The sequence below is a fragment of the Heptranchias perlo genome, chromosome 21 (assembly GCF_035084215.1).
Source record: "Heptranchias perlo isolate sHepPer1 chromosome 21, sHepPer1.hap1, whole genome shotgun sequence".
NCBI lineage: Eukaryota > Metazoa > Chordata > Chondrichthyes > Hexanchiformes > Hexanchidae > Heptranchias > Heptranchias perlo.
The window spans coordinates 2,347,806-2,370,131 of NC_090345.1; the positions used below are offsets into that span (position 1 = coordinate 2,347,806).

Here is a 22,326-nt window from a genome sequence, read left to right on the forward strand (position 1 = left end):
CTGGATAAAGTCTCAATCTGGATAAAGTCTCACTCTGGGTAAAGTCTCAATCTGGATAAAGTCTCACTCTGGATAAAGTCTCAATCTGGATAAAGTCTCACTCTGGATAAAGTCTCACTCTGGGTAAAGACTCACTCTGGATAAAGTCTCAATCTGGATAAAGTCTCACTCTGGATAAAGTCTCACTCTGGGTAAAGACTCACTCTGGGTAAAGACTCACTCTGGATAAAGTCTCAATCTGGATAAAGTCTCACTCTGGATAAAGTCTCACTCTGGGTAAAGACTCACTCTGGATAAAGTCTCACTCTGGGTAAAGACTCACTCTGGATAAAGTCTCAATCTGCATAAAGTCTCACTCTGGGTAAAGACTCACTCTGGATAAAGTCTCACTCTGGGTAAAGACTCACTCTGGGTAAAGACTCACTCTGGATAAAGTCTCACTCTGGGTAAAGACTCACTCTGGATAAAGTCTCACTCTGGATAAAGTCTCAATCTGGATAAAGTCTCACTCTGGGTAAAGACTCACTCTGGGTAAAGTCTCACTCTGGATAAAGTCTCACTCTGGGTAAAGACTCACTCTGGATAAAGTCTCACTCTGGGTAAAGTCTCACTCTGGGTAAAGACTCACTCTGGATAAAGTCTCACTCTGGATAAAGTCTCACTCTGGATAAAGTCTCACTCTGGGTAAAGACTCACTCTGGATAAAGTCTCACTCTGGGTAAAGACTCACTCTGGATAAAGTCTCAATCTGGATAAAGTCTCACTCTGGGTAAAGACTCACTCTGGATAAAGTCTCACTCTGGGTAAAGACTCACTCTGGATAAAGTCTCAATCTGGATAAAGTCTCACTCTGGGTAAAGACTCACTCTGGATAAAGTCTCACTCTGGGTAAAGACTCACTCTGGATAAAGTCTCACTCTGGATAAAGTCTCAATCTGGATAAAGTCTCACTCTGGGTAAAGACTCACTCTGGGTAAAGACTCACTCTGGGTAAAGTCTCACTCTGGGTAAAGACTCACTCTGGATAAAGTCTCACTCTGGGTAAAGTCTCACTCTGGGTAAAGACTCACTCTGGATAAAGTCTCACTCTGGGTAAAGACTCACTCTGGATGAAGTCTCACTCTGGGTAAAGAATCACTCTGGATAAAGTCTCAATCTGGATAAAGTCTCACTCTGGGTAAAGACTCACTCTGGGTAAAGACTGACTCTGGGTAAAGACTCACTCTGGATAAAGACTCACTCTGGATAAAGACTCACTCTGGGTAAAGACTCACTCTGGATAAAGTCTCACTCTGGATAAAGACTCACTCTGGATAAAGACTCACTCTGGGTAAAGACTCACTCTGGATAAAGTCTCACTCTGGATAAAGACTCACTCTGGGTCAAGACTCACTCTGGGTAAAGACTCACTCTGGGTAAAGACTCACTCTGGGTAAAGTCTCACTCTGGGTAAAGACTCACTCTGGATAAAGACTCACTCTGGGTAAAGACTCACTCTGGGTCAAGACTCACTCTGGGTAAAGACTCACTCTGGATAAAGTCTCACTCTGGGTAAAGACTCACTCTGGGTAAAGACTCTCTGGGTAAAGTCTCACTCTGGATAAAGTCTCACTCTGGGTAAAGACTCACTCTGGATAAAGACTCACTCTGGGTCAAGACTCACTCTGGGTAAAGTCTCACTCTGGGTAAAGACTCTCTGGGTAAAGTCTCACTCTGGATAAAGACTCACTCTGGATAAAGACTCACTCTGGGTCAAGACTCACTCTGGGTAAAGTCTCACTCTGGATAAAGTCTCACTCTGGATAAAGTCTCACTCTGGATAAAGTCTCACTCTGGGTAAAGTCTCACTCTGGGTAAAGTCTCACTCTGGGTAAAGTCTCACTCTGGATAAAGTCTCACTCTGGATAAAGTCTCACTCTGGGTAAAGTCTCACTCTGGATAAAGTCTCACTCTGGGTAAAGTCTCACTCTGGGTAAATTCTCAATCTGGATAAAGACTCACTCTGGATAAAGACTCACTCTGGGTCAAGACTCACTCTGGGTAAAGTCTCACTCTGGGTAAAGACTCACTCTGGATAAAGACTCACTCTGGGTCAAGACTCACTCTGGATAAAGTCTCACTCTGGGTAAAGACTCACTCTGGATAAAGTCTCACTCTGGATAAAGTCTCACTCTGGATAAAGTCTCACTCTGGATAAAGTCTCACTCTGGATAAAGTCTCACTCTGGATAAAGTCTCACTCTGGGTAAAGTCTCACTCTGTTTTCTTCCCTTTGAGGCGATTCTGCGAGTGGACAATGTGAACTGTATTTGCGTTGACTGGAGGGGAGGGTCTCAATGTCCGTTCAGCCAGGCTGCTCAGAACATCCGTGTAGTGGGGGCAGAAATCGCATATTTCCTTGATGTTCTGGATGTAAGTAATAATCACTACCAATCACCCTATAGAACAGGGGGGAATAATCTAATAGAACAGGAGTAATCACCCTATAGAACAGGAGTAATCACCCTATCGAACAGGAGGGGAATAATCTGATAGAACAGGAGTAATCACCCTATAGAACAGGAGTAATCACCCCATAGAACAGGAGTAATCACCCCATAGAACAGGAGGGGAATAATCTGATAGAACAGGAGTAATCACCCTATAGAACAGGAGGGGAATAATCTGATGGAGCACGAATGATCACCTTACATAATACGTGTGAGAATCCTATTGAGCAGAAGTAATCACCTTATAGAATAGGGGTAATCACCCTATAGATGAGGGGTAATAACCTCACCAAACAGGGCAATGCTCTTATTATATGTAACAATCCTTATTGATTGGGTCAAAAGACCCACATGGTTTTTGATTAGACCACCAGATAAGTCATGTACCCTGGAACTCGATTGTAAGTGGTTGGATGAGGAGATGATGGGGCATTGGCCAAATGCAATGAGCCATATGGTCCCATTAGAGACAGGCGATCTTCACCCCTCTATCTGGGCTGGATTTGAATCCTGCTCCCAGGGTGTTCTAAAGTCACGTTAGATTGAATTGAGAGGGGATTCACACAGAGATTTGGATAGCTCTTCCCTTTGAACTACGAAATTAACTTCAGATATCTGTCGATTTACCTACCTGCTTCTCTTTTTCTGTCCCAGAGCAACTACAATTATACCTTGCCTGATGTGTACCTGGTGGGACATGGTCTGGGTGCACACACTGCAGGCGAAGCAGGCAGACGAAGGCCAGGCATTGCTCGCATTACTGGTGAGTCATTCTATCCACACACCCAGTATTAGGTCAACCTGGTGTTTGAATGGGAGTCAAAGAGAAGGCGTTTGGCCCAATGGAATCCCATATAATGGGAGTCAAAGAGAAGGGGTTTGGCCCATTCAAATACTATTCAATGGGAATTAATGGGGTAGGTTCGATCTATTGGGATACTATTCAATCATTGGGATTCTACGCAATGGGAATAAATGGGAAGGGGCTCAGTTAGCAATCTGGGATTAAACCCCCTTTCTGTGATGTCTATGAATATTCTAGTGAAGATCTCGAAAAGCAATTCACGGATAACTGACTGATGCCAGAATTGTTCCACAGGGCTTGATCCCGTCGAGCCGTACTTCCAGAACACTCCAACTGAAGTCCGACTGGATCCCACTGACGCATCATTCGTTGATGTGATTCATACGGATGGCTCGTCTCACATCCTAAGTATTGGTAAGTGCTATCGCTGAAATATTCAACAAATGAGATACCTAGGCAGGGGCGACAGTATAAGGTTATTGGACTTACACCAGAGGCAAGATAGGGCCACTGAGGCAATATTGGGTCATTGGTACTGTAACAGGGGCAGTATAGGGCCACTGGGCTTGTAACAGGGACAGTTTAAGGCTGCTGGGCTTGTAACAGGAGCAGTGTTTCTGGCCACTGAGCTTGTAACAGGGGCAGTATAGGGCCACTGGGATTGTAATAGGGGCACTATAGGGCTACTGAGCTTGTAACAGATGCAGTATAGGGCCACTGGGCTTGTAACAGAAGCAGTACAGGGCCATTGGGCTTGTAACAGGAGCAGTATAGGGCCACTGGGCTTGTAACAGGGGCAGTATAAGGCCACTGGGCTTGTAACAGGAACAGTGTAAGGCCACTGCACTTATAACAGGCAATATAAGGCCACTCAGCTTGTAACAGGGGCAGTATAGGACCACTGGGATTACAACAGGGGCAGTATAGGGCCACTGAGCTTGTAACAGGAGCAATAAAGGGCCACTGGGCCTGTAACAGGGCCATTATAGGGCCACTGAGCTTGTAACAGGGGCAATATAGGGCCACTGAGATTGTAACAGGGGCAGTATAGGGCCACTGAGATTGTAACAGGGGCAGTATGGGGCCACTGAGATTGTAACAGGGGCAGTATAGAGCCACTGAGATTGTAACAGGGGCAGTATAGGGCCACTGAGATTGTAACAGGGGCAGCATAGGGCCACTGAGCTTGTAATAGGGGCAGTATAGGGCCACTGAGATTGTAACAGGGGCAGTATAGGGCCACTGAGCTTGTAACAGGGGCAGTATAGGGCCACTGAGTTTGTAACAGGGGCAGTATAGGGCCACTGAGCTTGTAACAGGGGCAGTATAGGGCCACTGAGCTTGTAACAGGGGCAGTATAGGGCCACTGAGTTTGTAACAGGGGCAGTATAGGGCCACTGAGCTTGTAACAGGGGCAGTATAGGGCCACTGAGATTGTAACAGGGGCAGTATAGGGCCACTGAGCTTGTAACAGGGGCAGTATAGGGCCACTGAGTTTGTAACAGGGGCAGTATAGGGCCACTGAGATTGTAACAGGGGCAGTATAGGGCCACTGAGATTGTAACAGGGGCAGTACAGGGCCACTGGGCCTGTAAATTAAGAGATGAATCAAAATCATGAAGGATCTAGACAGAGTAGATAGAGAGAAACTGTTCCCATTGGCGGAAGGGTCAAGAACCAGAGGACATAGATTTAAGGTCATTGGCGAAAGAACCAAAGGTGACATGAGGAAAATCATTTTTTCTGGAATTCACTGCCCGAGGGGGTGGTGGAGGCAGATTCAATCATGGCCTTCAAAAGGGAACTGGATAAGTACTTGAAAGGAAAAAATTTGCAGGGCTACGGGGAAAGGGCGGGGGGAGTGGGACTAACTGGATTGCTCTTGCATAGAGCCAGCATGGACTCGATGGGCTGAATGGCCTCCTTCCCTGCTGTAATCTTTCTATGATTCCATGATTCTATGATGTGATGAGTCTTTACTTGAACACAGTGAAGTTGCAGGAAGGAGGAAGAGTTGTGGGATTGGGGAATAGGAGATCAGCAGGAACAAGAGAGGAAAGTCCTGTCCATAGAATAATGGGACAAGAAAGATTGTGAGAGAAGGCGAGAGGGAGAGAAAGGGTGAGAGAGAGTGAGTGAGACAGAGAGAGAAAGAGCAAAAGAGAGAGAGAGAGACAGGGAAAGTGCAAGAGAAAGAGAGAGAGCAAGAGAGAGAGATGAGAAAGATTGGGAGAGAGAGAGAGAGAGAGCGAGAGAGAGAGAGAGGACGTAATTGCTCTGGAGAGAGTGCAGAGAAGATTTACAAGAATGTTGCCGGGGCTTGAAAATTGCATCTACGAGGAGAGATTGGATAGGCTGGGGTTGTTTTCCTTGGAGCAGAGGAGGCTGAGGGGAGACTTGATTGAGGTGTACAAAATTATGAGGGGCCCAGATAGAGTAGACAGGAAGTACATGTTTCCCCTAGCGGAGAGTTCAAGAACTAGGGGACATAGATTTAAGCTGATTGGCGGAAGGATTAGAGGGGACATGAGGAAAAACTTTTTTACCCAGAGGGTGGTGGGTGTATGGAATTCGCTGCCCGAATTGGTGGTAGAGGCAGGGACCCTCAACTCTTTTAAAAAGTACCTGGACCTGTACCTAAAGTGCTGTAAGCTGCAGGGCCACGGACTGGGTGCTGGAAGGTGGGATTAGAATGGGCACCTGGTTGTTCTTCGAGCCGGCGCGGACACGATGGGCTGAATGGCCCCCTTCTGTGCTGTATCTTTTCTATGGTTCTATGGTTCTAGAAGTTGGAGGCTAGAGGTGAGAGGATCATGGCCTTTCTGTTATGGGAGTGTGAGGGAGGGGGTGTCTCTCCATGGACCACTCTCATTGCCTGCCTCCTGTCGCAGGATTTGGGATGTACCAGGCCTGTGGACATGTCGACTACTACCCAAACGGGGGAGAGAATATGCCAGGCTGCTCCAAGAACATCCTTTCAACCATTTTGGACATCGATGGGATCTGGACAGGTGGGTGGTGTGAATGTTACTTAGACACGTGCCACTGGTGGGAATGAAACTCCCCACAGCACGCAGGGTATCGTTTAAAGGAAGACCGTCCTGTGTCGGGTGTCCCTACAGGGAGTGGGACGGTGTCCGGTGATTCTATAGGGAGTGGGATGGTGTCCGGTGTTTCTATAGGGAGTGGGATGGTGTCCGGTGATTCTACAGGGAGTGGGACGGTGTCCGGTGTTTCTACAGGGAGTGGGATGGTGTCCGGTGATTCTACAGGGAGTGGGATGGTGTCCGGTGTTTCTATAGGGAGTGGGATGGTGTCCGGTGTTTCTATAGGGAGTGGGATGGTGTCCGGTGTTTCTATTGGGAGTGGGACGGTGTCCGGTGATTCTATAGGGAGTGGGACGGTGTCCGGTGATTCTATAGGGAGTGGGACGGTGTCCGGTGATTCTATAGGGAGTGGGACGGTGTCCGGTGATTCTATAGGGAGTGGGATGGTGTCCGGTGTTTCTATAGGGAGTGGGACGGTGTCCGGTGATTCTATAGGGAGTGGGATGGTGTCCGGTGATTCTATAGGGAGTGGGACGGTGTCCGGTGATTCTATAGGGAGTGGGATGGTGTCCGGTGATTCTATAGGGAGTGGGACGGTGTCCGGTGTTTCTATAGGGAGTGGGATGGTGTCCGGTGTTTCTATAGGGAGTGGGATGGTGTCCGGTGTTTCTATAGGGAGTGGGATGGCGTCCGGTGTTTCTATAGGGAGTGGGACGGTGTCCGGTGATTCTATAGGGAGTGGGATGGTGTCCGGTGTTTCTATAGGGAGTGGGATGGTGTCCGGTGTTTCTATAGGGAGTGGGATGGTGTCCGGTGTTTCTATAGGGAGTGGGACGGTGTCCGGTGTTTCTATAGGGAGTGGGACGGTGTCCGGTGTTTCTATAGGGAGTGGGACGGTGTCCGGTGTCTCTATAGGGAGTGGGACGGTGTCCGGTGTCTCTATAGGGAGTGGGATGGTGTCCGGTGTTTCTATAGGGAGTGGGATGGTGTCCGGTGTTTCTATAGGGAGTGGGACGGTGTCCGGTGATTCTATAGGGAGTGGGACGGTGTCCGGTGTTTCTATAGGGAGTGGGACGGTGTCCGGTGTCTCTATAGGGAGTGGGACGGTGTCCGGTGTTTCTATAGGGAGTGGGATGGTGTCCGGTGTTTCTACAGGGAGTGGGATGGTGTCCGGTGTTTCTATAGGGAGTGGGACGGTGTCCGGTGTTTCTATAGGGAGTGGGATGGTGTCCGGTGATTCTATAGGGAGTGGGATGGTGTCCGGTGTTTCTATAGGGAGTGGGATGGTGTCCGGTGTCTCTATAGGGAGTGGGACGGTGTCCGGTGTCTCTATAGGGAGTGGGATGGTGTCCGGTGTCTCTATAGGGAGTGGGACGGTGTCCGGTGTTTCTATAGGGAGTGGGAGGGTGTCCGGTGTTTCTACAGGGAGTGGGATGGTGTCCGGTGTCTCTATCGGGAGTGGGACGGTGTCCGGTGTCTCTATAGGGAGTGGGACGGTGTCCGGTGTTTCTATAGGGAGTGGGATGGTGTCCGGTGTTTCTATAGGGAGTGGGACGGTGTCCCGTGTTTCTATAGGGAGTGGGACGGTGTCCGGTGTTTCTATAGGGAGTGGGACGGTGTCCCGTGTTTCTATAGGGAGTGGGACGGTGTCCCGTGTTTCTATAGGGAGTGGGACGGTGTCCGGTGTTTCTATAGGGAGTGGGATGGTGTCCGGTGTTTCTATAGGGAGTGGGACGGTGTCCCGTGTTTCTATAGGGAGTGGGACGGTGTCCGGTGTTTCTACAGGGAGTGGGATGGTGTCCGGTGTCTCTATCGGGAGTGGGACGGTGTCCGGTGTCTCTATAGGGAGTGGGACGGTGTCCGGTGTTTCTATAGGGAGTGGGATGGTGTCCGGTGTTTCTATAGGGAGTGGGATGGTGTCCGGTGTTTCTATAGGGAGTGGGACGGTGTCCGGTGTCTCTATAGGGAGTGGGATGGTGTCCGGTGATTCTATAGGGAGTGGGATGGTGTCCGGTGTTTCTATAGGGAGTGGGATGGTGTCCGGTGTCTCTATAGGGAGTGGGACGGTGTCCGGTGTTTCTATAGGGAGTGGGAGGGTGTCCGGTGTTTCTACAGGGAGTGGGATGGTGTCCGGTGTCTCTATCGGGAGTGGGACGGTGTCCGGTGTCTCTATAGGGAGTGGGACGGTGTCCGGTGTTTCTATAGGGAGTGGGATGGTGTCCGGTGTTTCTATAGGGAGTGGGACGGTGTCCCGTGTTTCTATAGGGAGTGGGACGGTGTCCGGTGTTTCTATAGGGAGTGGGACGGTGTCCCGTGTTTCTATAGGGAGTGGGACGGTGTCCCGTGTTTCTATAGGGAGTGGGACGGTGTCCGGTGTTTCTATAGGGAGTGGGATGGTGTCCGGTGTTTCTATAGGGAGTGGGACGGTGTCCCGTGTTTCTATAGGGAGTGGGACGGTGTCCGGTGTTTCTACAGGGAGTGGGATGGTGTCCGGTGTCTCTATCGGGAGTGGGACGGTGTCCGGTGTCTCTATAGGGAGTGGGACGGTGTCCGGTGTTTCTATAGGGAGTGGGATGGTGTCCGGTGTTTCTATAGGGAGTGGGATGGTGTCCGGTGTTTCTATAGGGAGTGGGACGGTGTCCGGTGTCTCTATAGGGAGTGGGATGGTGTCCGGTGATTCTATAGGGAGTGGGATGGTGTCCGGTGTTTCTATAGGGAGTGGGATGGTGTCCGGTGTTTCTATAGGGAGTGGGATGGTGTCCGGTGTTTCTATAGGGAGTGGGATGGTGTCCGGTGTTTCTATAGGGAGTGGGATGGTGTCCGGTGTTTCTATAGGGAGTGGGATGGTGTCCGGTGTCTCTATAGGGAGTGGGACGGTGTCCGGTGTTTCTATAGGGAGTGGGATGGTGTCCGGTGTTTCTATAGGGAGTGGGACGGTGTCCGGTGTTTCTATAGGGAGTGGGACGGTGTCCGGTGTCTCTATAGGGAGTGGGATGGTGTCCGGTGATTCTATAGGGAGTGGGATGGTGTCCGGTGTTTCTATAGGGAGTGGGATGGTGTCCGGTGATTCTATAGGGAGTGGAATGGTGTCCGGTGATTCTATAGGGAGTGGGATGGTGTCCGGTGTTTCTATAGGGAGTGGGATGGTGTCCGGTGTCTCTACAGGGAGTGGGATGGTGTCCGGTGTTTCTATAGGGAGTGGGACAGTGTCCGGTGTTTCTACAGGGAGTGGGATGGTGTCCGGTGTCTCTATAGGGAGTGGGACGGTGTCCGGTGTTTCTATAGGGAGTGGGACGGTGTCCGGTGTCTCTATAGGGAGTGGGATGGTGTCCGGTGTTTCTATAGGGAGTGGGATGGTGTCCGGTGTTTCTATAGGGAGTGGGACGGTGTCCGGTGTTTCTATAGGGAGTGGGATGGTGTCCGGTGATTCTATAGGGAGTGGGATGGTGTCCGGTGTTTCTATAGGGAGTGGGACGGTGTCCGGTGTTTCTATAGGGAGTGGGACGGTGTCCGGTGATTCTATAGGGAGTGGGACGGTGTCCGGTGTTTCTATAGGGAGTGGGATGGTGTCCGGTGTTTCTATAGGGAGTGGGACGGTGTCCGGTGTTTCTATAGGGAGTGGGACGGTGTCCGGTGTTTCTATAGGGAGTGGGACGGTGTCCGGTGTTTCTATAGGGAGTGGGATGGTGTCCGGTGTTTCTATAGGGAGTGGGACGGTGTCCCGTGTTTCTATAGGGAGTGGGATGGTGTCCGGTGTTTCTACAGGGAGTGGGATGGTGTCCGGTGATTCTATAGGGAGTGGGACGGTGTCCGGTGTTTCTATAGGGAGTGGGACGGTGTCCGGTGTTTCTATAGGGAGTGGGATGGTGTCCGGTGTTTCTATAGGGAGTGGGATGGTGTCCGGTGTCTCTATAGGGAGTGGGACGGTGTCCGGTGTCTCTATAGGGAGTGGGACGGTGTCCGGTGTCTCTATAGGGAGTGGGATGGTGTCCGGTGTTTCTATAGGGAGTGGGACGGTGTCCGGTGATTCTATAGGGAATGGGACGGTGTCCGGTGTTTCTATAGGGAGTGGGACGGTGTCCGGTGTTTCTATAGGGAGTGGGACGGTGTCCGGTGTTTCTATAGGGAGTGGGATGGTGTCCGGTGTTTCTATAGGGAGTGGGATGGTGTCCGGTGTCTCTATAGGGAGTGGGATGGTGTCCGGTGTTTCTATAGGGAGTGGGACGGTGTCCGGTGTTTCTATAGGGAGTGGGATGGTGTCCGGTGTCTCTATAGGGAGTGGGATGGTGTCCGGTGTTTCTATAGGGAGTGGGACGGTGTCCGGTGATTCTATAGGGAGTGGGACGGTGTCCGGTGTTTCTATAGGGAGTGGGATGGTGTCCGGTGTTTCTACAGGGAGTGGGATGGTGTCCGGTGATTCTATAGGGAGTGGGATGGTGTCCGGTGTCTCTACAGGGAGTGGGATGGTGTCCGGTGATTCTATAGGGAGTGGGATGGTGTCCGGTGTTTCTATAGGGAGTGGGACGGTGTCCGGTGTTTCTATAGGGAGTGGGACGGTGTCCGGTGTTTCTATAGGGAGTGGGATGGTGTCCGGTGTTTCTACAGGGAGTGGGATGGTGTCCGGTGTCTCTACAGGGAGTGGGATGGTGTCCGGTGATTCTATAGGGAGTGGGATGGTGTCCGGTGTTTCTATAGGGAGTGGGACGGTGTCCGGTGTTTCTATAGGGAGTGGGACGGTGTCCGGTGTTTCTATAGGGAGTGGGATGGTGTCCGGTGTTTCTACAGGGAGTGGGATGGTGTCCGGTGATTCTATAGGGAGTGGGACGGTGTCCGGTGATTCTATAGGGAGTGGGATGGTGTCCGGTGATTCTATAGGGAGTGGGACGGTGTCCAGTGTTTCTATAGGGAGTGGGATGGTGTCCGGTGTTTCTATGGGGAGTGGGACGGTGTCCGGTGTTTCTATCGGGAGTGGGACGGTGTCCGGTGTTTCTATAGGGAGTGGGATGGTGTCCGGTGTTTCTATAGGGAGTGGGACGGTGTCCGGTGTTTCTATAGGGAGTGGGACGGTGTCCGGTGTTTCTATAGGGAGTGGGATGGTGTCCGGTGTTTCTATAGGGAGTGGGACGGTGTCCGGTGTTTCTATAGGGAGTGGGATGGTGTCCGGTGTCTCTACAGGGAGTGGGATGGTGTCCGGTGATTCTATAGGGAGTGGGACGGTGTCCGGTGATTCTATAGGGAGTGGGACGGTGTCCGGTGTTTCTATAGGGAGTGGGACGGTGTCCGGTGTTTCTATAGGGAGTGGGATGGTGTCCGGTGTTTCTATAGGGAGTGGGACGGTGTCCGGTGTTTCTATAGGGAGTGGGATGGTGTCCGGTGATTCTATAGGGAGTGGGACGGTGTCCGGTGTTTCTATAGGGAGTGGGACGGTGTCCGGTGTTTCTATAGGGAGTGGGATGGTGTCCGGTGATTCTATAGGGAGTGGGACGGTGTCCGGTGTTTCTATAGGGAGTGGGATGGTGTCCGGTGATTCTATAGGGAGTGGGACGGTGTCCGGTGTTTCTACAGGGAGTGGGATGGTGTCCGGTGTCTCTACAGGGAGCGGGATGGTGTCCGGTGTCTCTATAGGGAGTGGGACGGTGTCCGGTGTCTCTACAGGGAGTGGGATGGTGTCCGGTGTTTCTATAGGGAGTGGGACGGTGTCCGGTGATTCTATAGGGAGTGGGATGGTGTCCGGTGTTTCTATAGGGAGTGGGATGGTGTCCGGTGTCTCTATAGGGAGTGGGATGGTGTCCGGTGTTTCTATAGGGAGTGGGACGGTGTCCGGTGTTTCTATAGGGAGTGGGACGGTGTCCGGTGTCTCTATCGGGAGTGGGATGGTGTCCGGTGATTCTATAGGGAGTGGGATGGTGTCCGGTGTTTCGATAGGGAGTGGGATGGTGTCCGGTGTTTCTATAGGGAGTGGGATGGTGTCCGGTGATTCTATAGGGAGTGGGATGGTGTCCGGTGATTCTATAGGGAGTGGGATGGTGTCCGGTGTTTCTATAGGGAGTGGGATGGTGTCCGGTGTTTCTATAGGGAGTGGGATGGTGTCCGGTGATTCTATAGGGAGTGGGATGGTGTCCGGTGATTCTATAGGGAGTGGGATGGTGTCCGGTGTTTCTATATGGAATGGGACGGTGTCCGGTGTTTCTATAGGGAGTGGGATGGTGTCCGGTGATTCTATAGGGAGTGGGATGGTGTCCGGTGATTCTATAGGGAGTGGGATGGTGTCCGGTGTTTCTATAGGGAGTGGGATGGTGTCCGGTGTTTCTATAGGGAGTGGGATGGTGTCCGGTGATTCTATAGGGAGTGGGACGGTGTCCGGTGTCTCTATAGGGAGTGGGATGGTGTCCGGTGTCTCTATAGGGAGTGGGATGGTGTCCGGTGTCTCTATAGGGAGTGGGATGGTGTCCGGTGTCTCTATAGGGAGTGGGACGGTGTCCGGTGTTTCTATAGGGAGTGGGATGGTGTCCGGTGTTTCTATAGGGAGTGGGACGGTGTCCGGTGTTTCTATAGGGAGTGGGATGGTGTCCGGTGTCTCTATAGGGAGTGGGATGGTGTCCGGTGTCTCTATAGGGAGTGGGATGGTGTCCGGTGTCTCTATAGGGAGTGGGATGGTGTCCGGTGTTTCTACAGGGAGTGGGATGGTGTCCGGTGTTTCTATAGGGAGTGGGATGGTGTCCGGTGATTCTACAGGGAGTGGGATGGTGTCCGGTGTTTCTATAGGGAGTGGGATGGTGTCCGGTGATTCTACAGGGAGTGGGACGGTGTCCGGTGTTTCTATAGGGAGTGGGACGGTGTCCGGTGATTCTACAGGGAGTGGGATGGTGTCCGGTGTTTCTATAGGGAGTGGGATGGTGTCCGGTGTTTCTATAGGGAGTGGGATGGTGTCCGGTGTCTCTATAGGGAGTGGGATGGTGTCCGGTGTTTCTATAGGGAGTGGGATGGTGTCCGGTGTCTCTACAGGGAGTGGGACGGTGTCCGGTGTCTCTTTAGGGAGTGGGACGGTGTCCGGTGTCTCTATAGGGAGTGGGATGGTGTCCGGTGTCTCTATAGGGAGTGGGATGGTGTCCGGTGTTTCTATAGGGAGTGGGATGGTGTCCGGTGTTTCTACAGGGAGTGGGATGGTGTCCGGTGTCTCTATAGGGAGTGGGATGGTGTCCGGTGTCTCTATAGGGAGTGGGATGGTGTCCGGTGTTTCTATAGGGAGTGGGACGGTGTCCGGTGTTTCAATAGGGAGTGGGATGGTGTCCGGTGTTTCTATAGGGAGTGGGATGGTGTCCGGTGTTTCTATAGGGAGTGGGATGGTGTCCGGTGTCTCTATAGGGAGTGGGATGGTGTCCGGTGTTTCTATAGGGAGTGGGATGGTGTCCGGTGTTTCTATAGGGAGTGGGATGGTGTCCGGTGATTCTATAGGGAGTGGGATGGTGTCCGGTGTTTCTATAGGGAGTGGGACGGTGTCCGGTGTTTCTATAGGGAGTGGGACGGTGTCCGGTGTTTCTATAGGGAGTGGGATGGTGTCCGGTGTTTCTACAGGGAGTGGGATGGTGTCCGGTGATTCTATAGGGAGTGGGACGGTGTCCGGTGATTCTATAGGGAGTGGGATGGTGTCCGGTGATTCTATAGGGAGTGGGACGGTGTCCAGTGTTTCTATAGGGAGTGGGATGGTGTCCGGTGTTTCTATGGGGAGTGGGACGGTGTCCGGTGTTTCTATCGGGAGTGGGACGGTGTCCGGTGTTTCTATAGGGAGTGGGATGGTGTCCGGTGTTTCTATAGGGAGTGGGACGGTGTCCGGTGTTTCTATAGGGAGTGGGACGGTGTCCGGTGTTTCTATAGGGAGTGGGATGGTGTCCGGTGTTTCTATAGGGAGTGGGACGGTGTCCGGTGTTTCTATAGGGAGTGGGATGGTGTCCGGTGTCTCTACAGGGAGTGGGATGGTGTCCGGTGATTCTATAGGGAGTGGGACGGTGTCCGGTGATTCTATAGGGAGTGGGACGGTGTCCGGTGTTTCTATAGGGAGTGGGACGGTGTCCGGTGTTTCTATAGGGAGTGGGATGGTGTCCGGTGTTTCTATAGGGAGTGGGACGGTGTCCGGTGTTTCTATAGGGAGTGGGATGGTGTCCGGTGATTCTATAGGGAGTGGGACGGTGTCCGGTGTTTCTATAGGGAGTGGGACGGTGTCCGGTGTTTCTATAGGGAGTGGGATGGTGTCCGGTGATTCTATAGGGAGTGGGACGGTGTCCGGTGTTTCTATAGGGAGTGGGATGGTGTCCGGTGATTCTATAGGGAGTGGGACGGTGTCCGGTGTTTCTACAGGGAGTGGGATGGTGTCCGGTGTCTCTACAGGGAGTGGGATGGTGTCCGGTGTCTCTATAGGGAGTGGGACGGTGTCCGGTGTCTCTACAGGGAGTGGGATGGTGTCCGGTGTTTCTATAGGGAGTGGGACGGTGTCCGGTGATTCTATAGGGAGTGGGATGGTGTCCGGTGTTTCTATAGGGAGTGGGATGGTGTCCGGTGTCTCTATAGGGAGTGGGATGGTGTCCGGTGTTTCTATAGGGAGTGGGACGGTGTCCGGTGTTTCTATAGGGAGTGGGACGGTGTCCGGTGTCTCTATCGGGAGTGGGATGGTGTCCGGTGATTCTATAGGGAGTGGGATGGTGTCCGGTGTTTCTATAGGGAGTGGGATGGTGTCCGGTGTTTCTATAGGGAGTGGGATGGTGTCCGGTGATTCTATAGGGAGTGGGATGGTGTCCGGTGTTTCTATAGGGAGTGGGATGGTGTCCGGTGTTTCTATAGGGAGTGGGATGGTGTCCGGTGATTCTATAGGGAGTGGGATGGTGTCCGGTGATTCTATAGGGAGTGGGATGGTGTCCGGTGTTTCTATATGGAATGGGACGGTGTCCGGTGTTTCTATAGGGAGTGGGATGGTGTCCGGTGATTCTTTTGGGAGTGGGATGGTGTCCGGTGATTCTATAGGGAGTGGGATGGTGTCCGGTGTTTCTATAGGGAGTGGGATGGTGTCCGGTGTTTCTATAGGGAGTGGGATGGTGTCCGGTGATTCTATAGGGAGTGGGACGGTGTCCGGTGTCTCTATAGGGAGTGGGATGGTGTCCGGTGTCTCTATAGGGAGTGGGATGGTGTCCGGTGTCTCTATAGGGAGTGGGACGGTGTCCGGTGTTTCTATAGGGAGTGGGATGGTGTCCGGTGTTTCTATAGGGAGTGGGACGGTGTCCGGTGTTTCTATAGGGAGTGGGATGGTGTCCGGTGTCTCTATAGGGAGTGGGATGGTGTCCGGTGTCTCTATAGGGAGTGGGATGGTGTCCGGTGTCTCTATAGGGAGTGGGATGGTGTCCGGTGTTTCTACAGGGAGTGGGATGGTGTCCGGTGTTTCTATAGGGAGTGGGATGGTGTCCGGTGATTCTACAGGGAGTGGGATGGTGTCCGGTGTTTCTATAGGGAGTGGGATGGTGTCCGGTGATTCTACAGGGAGTGGGACGGTGTCCGGTGTTTCTATAGGGAGTGGGACGGTGTCCGGTGATTCTACAGGGAGTGGGATGGTGTCCGGTGTTTCTATAGGGAGTGGGATGGTGTCCGGTGTTTCTATAGGGAGTGGGATGGTGTCCGGTGTCTCTATAGGGAGTGGGATGGTGTCCGGTGTTTCTATAGGGAGTGGGATGGTGTCCGGTGTCTCTACAGGGAGTGGGACGGTGTCCGGTGTCTCTATAGGGAGTGGGACGGTGTCCGGTGTCTCTATAGGGAGTGGGATGGTGTCCGGTGTCTCTATAGGGAGTGGGATGGTGTCCGGTGTTTCTATAGGGAGTGGGATGGTGTCCGGTGTTTCTACAGGGAGTGGGATGGTGTCCGGTGTCTCTATAGGGAGTGGGATGGTGTCCGGTGTCTCTATAGGGAGTGGGATGGTGTCCGGTGTTTCTATAGGGAGTGGGACGGTGTCCGGTGTTTCTATAGGGAGTGGGATGGTGTCCGGTGTTTCTATAGGGAGTGGGATGGTGTCCGGTGTTTCTATAGGGAGTGGGATGGTGTCCGGTGTCTCTATAGGGAGTGGGATGGTGTCCGGTGTTTCTATAGGGAGTGGGATGGTGTCCGGTGTTTCTATAGGGAGTGGGATGGTGTCCGGTGTTTCTATAGGGAGTGGGATGGTGTCCGGTGTCTCTATAGGGAGTGGGATGGTGTCCGGTGTTTCTATAGGGAGTGGGATGGTGTCCGGTGTTTCTATAGGGAGTGGGATGGTGACCGGTGTCTCTATAGGGAGTGGGATGGTGTCCGGTGTCTCTATAGGGAGTGGGACGGTGTCCGGTGTTTCTATAGGGAGTGGGACGGTGTCCGGTGTTTCTATAGGGAGTGGGACGGTGTCCGGTGTTTCTATAGGGAGTGGGATGGTGTCCGGTGATTCTATAGGGAGTGGGATGGTGTCCGGTGTCTCTATAGGGAGTGGGCCGGTGTCCGGTGTTTCTATAGGGAGTGGGATGGTGTCCGGTGTCTCTATAGTGAGTGGGACGGTGTCCGGTGTTTCTATAGGGAGTGGGACGGTGTCCGGTGTTTCTATAGGGAGTGGGACGGTGTCCGGTGTTTCTATAGGGAGTGGGACGGTGTCCGGTGTTTCTATAGGGAGTGGGCCGGTGTCCGGTGTTTCTATAGGGAGTGGGATGGTGTCCGGTGTCTCTATAGTGAGTGGGATGGTGTCCGGTGTCTCTATAGGGAGTGGGACGGTGTCCGGTGTTTCTATAGGGAGTGGGATGGTGTCCGGTGTTTCTATAGGGAGTGGGACGGTGTCCGGTGTTTCTATAGGGAGTGGGATGGTGTCCGGTGATTCTATAGGGAGTGGGATGGTGTCCGGTGTTTCTATAGGGAGTGGGATGGTGTCCGGTGTCTCTATAGGGAGTGGGATGGTGTCCGGTGATTCTATAGGGAGTGGGACGGTGTCCGGTGATTCTATAGGGAGTGGGATGGTGTCCGGTGTTTCTATAGGGAGTGGGACGGTGTCCGGTGTTTCTATAGGGAGTGGGATGGTGTCCGGTGATTCTATAGGGAGTGGGATGGTGTCCGGTGTCTCTATAGGGAGTGGGATGGTGTCCGGTGTTTCTATAGGGAGTGGGACGGTGTCCGGTGTTTCTATAGGGAGTGGGACGGTGTCCGGTGTTTCTATAGGGAGTGGGATGGTGTCCGGTGATTCTATAGGGAGTGGGATGGTGTCCGGTGTTTCTATAGGGAGTGGGATGGTGTCCGGTGTCTCTATAGGGAGTGGGACGGTGTCCGGTGTTTCTATAGGGAGTGGGATGGTGTCCGGTGATTCTATAGGGAGTGGGATGGTGTCCGGTGATTCTATAGGGAGTGGGATGGTGTCCGGTGTCTCTACAGGGAGTGGGATGGTGTCCGGTGTTTCTATAGGGAGTGGGATGGTGTCCGGTGTTTCTATAGGGAGTGGGACGGTGTCCGGTGTTTCTATAGGGAGTGGGATGGTGTCCGGTGTCTCTACAGGGAGTGGGATGGTGTCCGGTGTTTCTATAGGGAGTGGGATGGTGTCCGGTGATTCTATAGGGAGTGGGATGGTGTCCGGTGTTTCTATAGGGAGTGGGATGGTGTCCGGTGTTTCTACAGGGAGTGGGATGGTGTCCGGTGTTTCTACAGGGAGTGGGACGGTGTCCGGTGTCTCTATAGGGAGTGGGACGGTGTCCGGTGTTTCTATAGGGAGTGGGATGGTGTCCGGTGTTTCTATAGGGAGTGGGATGGTGTCCGTTGTTTCTATAGGGAGTGGGATGGTGTCCGGTGTTTCTACAGGGAGTGGGACGGTGTCCGGTGTTTCTATAGGGAGTGGGACGGTGTCCGGTGTCTCTATAGGGAGTGGGATGGTGTCCGGTGTCTCTATAGGGAGTGGGATGGTGTCCGGTGTTTCTATAGGGAGTGGGACGGTGTCCGGTGTTTCTACAGGGAGTGGGACGGTGTCCGGTGTTTCTATAGGGAGTGGGACGGTGTCCGGTGTTTCTACAGGGAGTGGGATGGTGTCCGGTGTCTCTATAGGGAGTGGGATGGTGTCCGGTGTTTCTATAGGGAGTGGGACGGTGTCCGGTGTTTCTACAGGGAGTGGGATGGTGTCCGGTGTTTCTATAGGGAGTGGGACGGTGTCCGGTGTTTCTACAGGGAGTGGGATGGTGTCCGGTGTCTCTATAGGGAGTGGGACGGTGTCCGGTGTCTCTATAGGGAGTGGGATGGTGTCCGGTGATTCTATAGGGAGTGGGATGGTGTCCGGTGTCTCTACAGGGATTGGGATGGTGTCCGGTGTTTCTATAGGGAGTGGGATGGTGTCCGGTGTCTCTATAGGGAGTGGGATGGTGTCCGGTGTTTCTATAGGGAGTGGGATGGTGTCCGGTGATTCTATAGGGAGTGGGATGGTGTCCGGTGTCTCTATAGGGAGTGGGATGGTGTCCGGTGTTTCTATAGGGAGTGGGATGGTGTCCGGTGTCTCTATAGGGAGTGGGACGGTGTCCGGTGTTTCTATAGGGAGTGGGATGGTGTCCGGTGTCTCTATAGGGAGTGGGATGGTGTCCGGTGTTTCTATAGGGAGTGGGATGGTGTCCGGTGATTCTATAGGGAGTGGGATGGTGTCCGGTGTTTCTATAGGGAGTGGGATGGTGTCCGGTGTTTCTATAGGGAGTGGGACGGTGTCCGGTGTTTCTATAGGGAGTGGGATGGTGTCCGGTGTTTCTATAGGGAGTGGGATGGTGTCCGGTGTTTCTATAGGGAGTGGGATGGTGTCCGGTGTTTCTATAGGGAGTGGGATGGTGTCCGGTGTTTCTACAGGGAGTGGGACGGTGTCCGGTGTTTCTATAGGGAGTGGGATGGTGTCCGGTGTTTCTATAGGGAGTGGGATGGTGTCCGGTGTCTCTATAGGGAGTGGGATGTTGTCCGGTGTTTCTATAGGGAGTGGGATGGTGTCCGGTGTTTCTATAGGGAGTGGGATGGTGTCCGGTGATTCTATAGGGAGTGGGATGGTGTCCGGTGTTTCTATAGGGAGTGGGATGGTGTCCGGTGTCTCTATAGGGAGTGGGACGGTGTCCGGTGTTTCTATAGGGAGTAGGACGGTGTCCGGTGATTCTATAGGGAGTGGGATGGTGTCCGGTGTTTCTATAGGGAGTGGGATGGTGTCCGGTGTCTCTATAGGGAGTGGGATGGTGTCCGGTGATTCTATAGGGAGTGGGATGGTGTCCGGTGTTTCTATAGGGAGTGGGATGGTGTCCGGTGTTTCTATAGGGAGTGGGATGGTGTCCGGTGTCTCTATAGGGAGTGGGATGGTGTCCGGTGTTTCTATCGGGAGTGGGACGGTGTCCGGTGATTCTACAGGGAGTGGGACGGTGTCCGGTGTCTCTATAGGGAGTGGGATGGTGTCCGGTGTCTCTATAGGGAGTGGGATGGTGTCCGGTGTTTCTATAGGGAGTGGGACGGTGTCCGGTGTCTCTATAGGGAGTGGGACGGTGTCCGGTGTTTCTATAGGGAGTGGGATGGTGTCCGGTGTTTCTATAGGGAGTGGGACGGTGTCCGGTGTCTCTATAGGGAGTGGGATGGTGTCCGGTGTTTCTATAGGGAGTGGGACGGTGTCCGGTGATTCTATAGGGAGTGGGATGGTGTCCGGTGTTTCTATAGGGAGTGGGATTGTGTCCGGTGATTCTATAGGGAGTGGGACGGTGTCCGGTGTCTCTATAGGGAGTGGGATGGTGTCCGGTGTTTCTATAGTGAGTGGGATGGTGTCCGGTGTCTCTATAGGGAGTGGGATGGTGTCCGGTGTTTCTATAGGGAGTGGGATGGTGTCCGGTGTTTCTATAGGGAGTGGGATGGTGTCCGGTGATTCTATAGGGAGTGGGATGGTGTCCGGTGTTTCTATAGGGAGTGGGACGGTGTCCGGTGTTTCTATAGGGAGTGGGACGGTGTCCGGTGTTTCTATAGGGAGTGGGACGGTGTCCGGTGTCTCTATAGGGAGTGGGATGGTGTCCGGTGTCTCTATAGGGAGTGGGATGGTGTCCGGTGTTTCTATAGGGAGTGGGATGGTGTCCGGTGTTTCTATAGGGAGTGGGATGGTGTCCGGTGTCTCTATAGGGAGTGGGATGGTGTCCGGTGTCTCTATAGGGAGTGGGATGGTGTCCGGTGTCTCTATAGGGAGTGGGACGGTGTCCGGTGTTTCTATAGGGAGTGGGATGGTGTCCGGTGTTTCTATGGGGAGTGGGATGGTGTCCGGTGTTTCTATAGGGAGTGGGATGGTGTCCGGTGATTCTATAGGGAGTGGGATGGTGTCCGGTGTTTCTATAGGGAGTGGGATGGTGTCCGGTGTTTCTATAGGGAGTGGGATGGTGTCCGGTGTTTCTATAGGGAGTGGGATGGTGTCCGGTGTTTCTACAGGGAGTGGGATGGTGTCCGGTGTTTCTACAGGGAGTGGGATGGTGTCCGGTGTTTCTATAGGGAGTGGGATGGTGTCCGGTGTTTCTACAGGGAGTGGGATGGTGTCCGGTGTTTCTATAGGGAGTGGGATGGTGTCCGGTGATTCTATAGGGAGTGGGATGGTGTCCGGTGTTTCTATAGGGAGTGGGATGGTGTCCGGTGATTCTATAGGGAGTGGGATGGTGTCCGGTGTTTCTATAGGGAGTGGGACGGTGTCCGGTGTTTCTATAGGGAGTGGGACGGTGTCCGGTGTTTCTATAGGGAGTGGGATGGTGTCCGGTGTTTCTATAGGGAGTGGGATGGTGTCCGGTGTTTCTATAGGGAGTGGGACGGTGTCCGGTGTTTCTATAGGGAGTGGGATGGTGTGCGGTGTTTCTATAGGGAGTGGGATGGTGTCCGGTGTTTCTATAGGGAGTGGGACGGTGTCCGGTGTTTCTATAGGGAGTGGGATGGTGTCCGGTGATTCTATAGGGAGTGGGATGGTGTCCGGTGTCTCTACAGGGAGTGGGACGGTGTCCGGTGATTCTATAGGGAGTGGGATGGTGTCCGGTGTCTCTATAGGGAGTGGGACGGTGTCCGGTGTTTCTACAGGGAGTGGGACGGTGTCCGGTGTTTCTACAGGGAGTGGGACGGTGTCCGGTGTTTCTACAGGGAGTGGGATGGTGTCCGGTGTTTCTACAGAGAGTGGGATGGTGTCCGGTGTTTCTACAGGGAGTGGGATGGTGTCCGGTGATTCTATAGGGAGTGGGACGGTGTCCGGTGTCTCTACAGGGAGTGGGATGGTGTCCGGTGTCTCTACAGGGAGTGGGATGGTGTCCGGTGTTTCTATAGGGAGTGGGACGGTGTCCGGTGATTCTATAGGGAGTGGGATGGTGTCCGGTGTTTCTATAGGGAGTGGGATGGTGTCCGGTGTCTCTATAGGGAGTGGGATGGTGTCCGGTGTCTCTACAGGGAGTGGGATGGTGTCCGGTGTCTCTATAGGGAGTGGGATGGTGTCCGGTGATTCTATAGGGAGTGGGACGGTGTCCGGTGTCTCTATAGGGAGTGGGACGGTGTCCGGTGTTTCTATAGGGAGTGGGATGGTGTCCGGTGTCTCTACAGGGAGTGGGATGGTGTCCGGTGTTTCTATAGGGAGTGGGACGGTGTCCGGTGATTCTATAGGGAGTGGGATGGTGTCCGGTGTCTCTACAGGGAGTGGGATGGTGTCCGGTGTCTCTATAGGGAGTGGGATGGTGTCCGGTGATTCTATAGGGAGTGGGATGGTGTCCGGTGTTTCTATAGGGAGTGGGACGGTGTCCGGTGATTCTATAGGGAGTGGGATGGTGTCCGGTGTTTCTATAGGGAGTGGGATGGTGTCCGGTGTCTCTATAGGGAGTGGGATGGTGTCCGGTGTTTCTATAGGGAGTGGGATGGTGTCCGGTGTTTCTATAGGGAGTGGGACGGTGTCCGGTGTTTCTATAGGGAGTGGGATGGTGTCCGGTGTTTCTATAGGGAGTGGGATG

At 53.1% G+C, this 22,326-nt stretch overlaps 1 protein-coding gene across 1 annotated transcript in view; it reads left to right on the top strand.

Moving 5' to 3' along the window:
• LOC137340372 (inactive pancreatic lipase-related protein 1-like) overlaps nt 1-22,326 on the top strand; it is a 69,436-nt gene that overhangs the window by 8,005 nt on the left and 39,105 nt on the right. The window contains exons 5-8 of the mRNA XM_068002791.1: nt 2,277-2,411; nt 3,143-3,251; nt 3,588-3,707; nt 6,185-6,304. Coding sequence (XP_067858892.1) covers nt 2,277-2,411; nt 3,143-3,251; nt 3,588-3,707; nt 6,185-6,304 — 484 coding nt within the window. The remainder of the gene's footprint in view (nt 1-2,276; nt 2,412-3,142; nt 3,252-3,587; nt 3,708-6,184; nt 6,305-22,326) is intronic.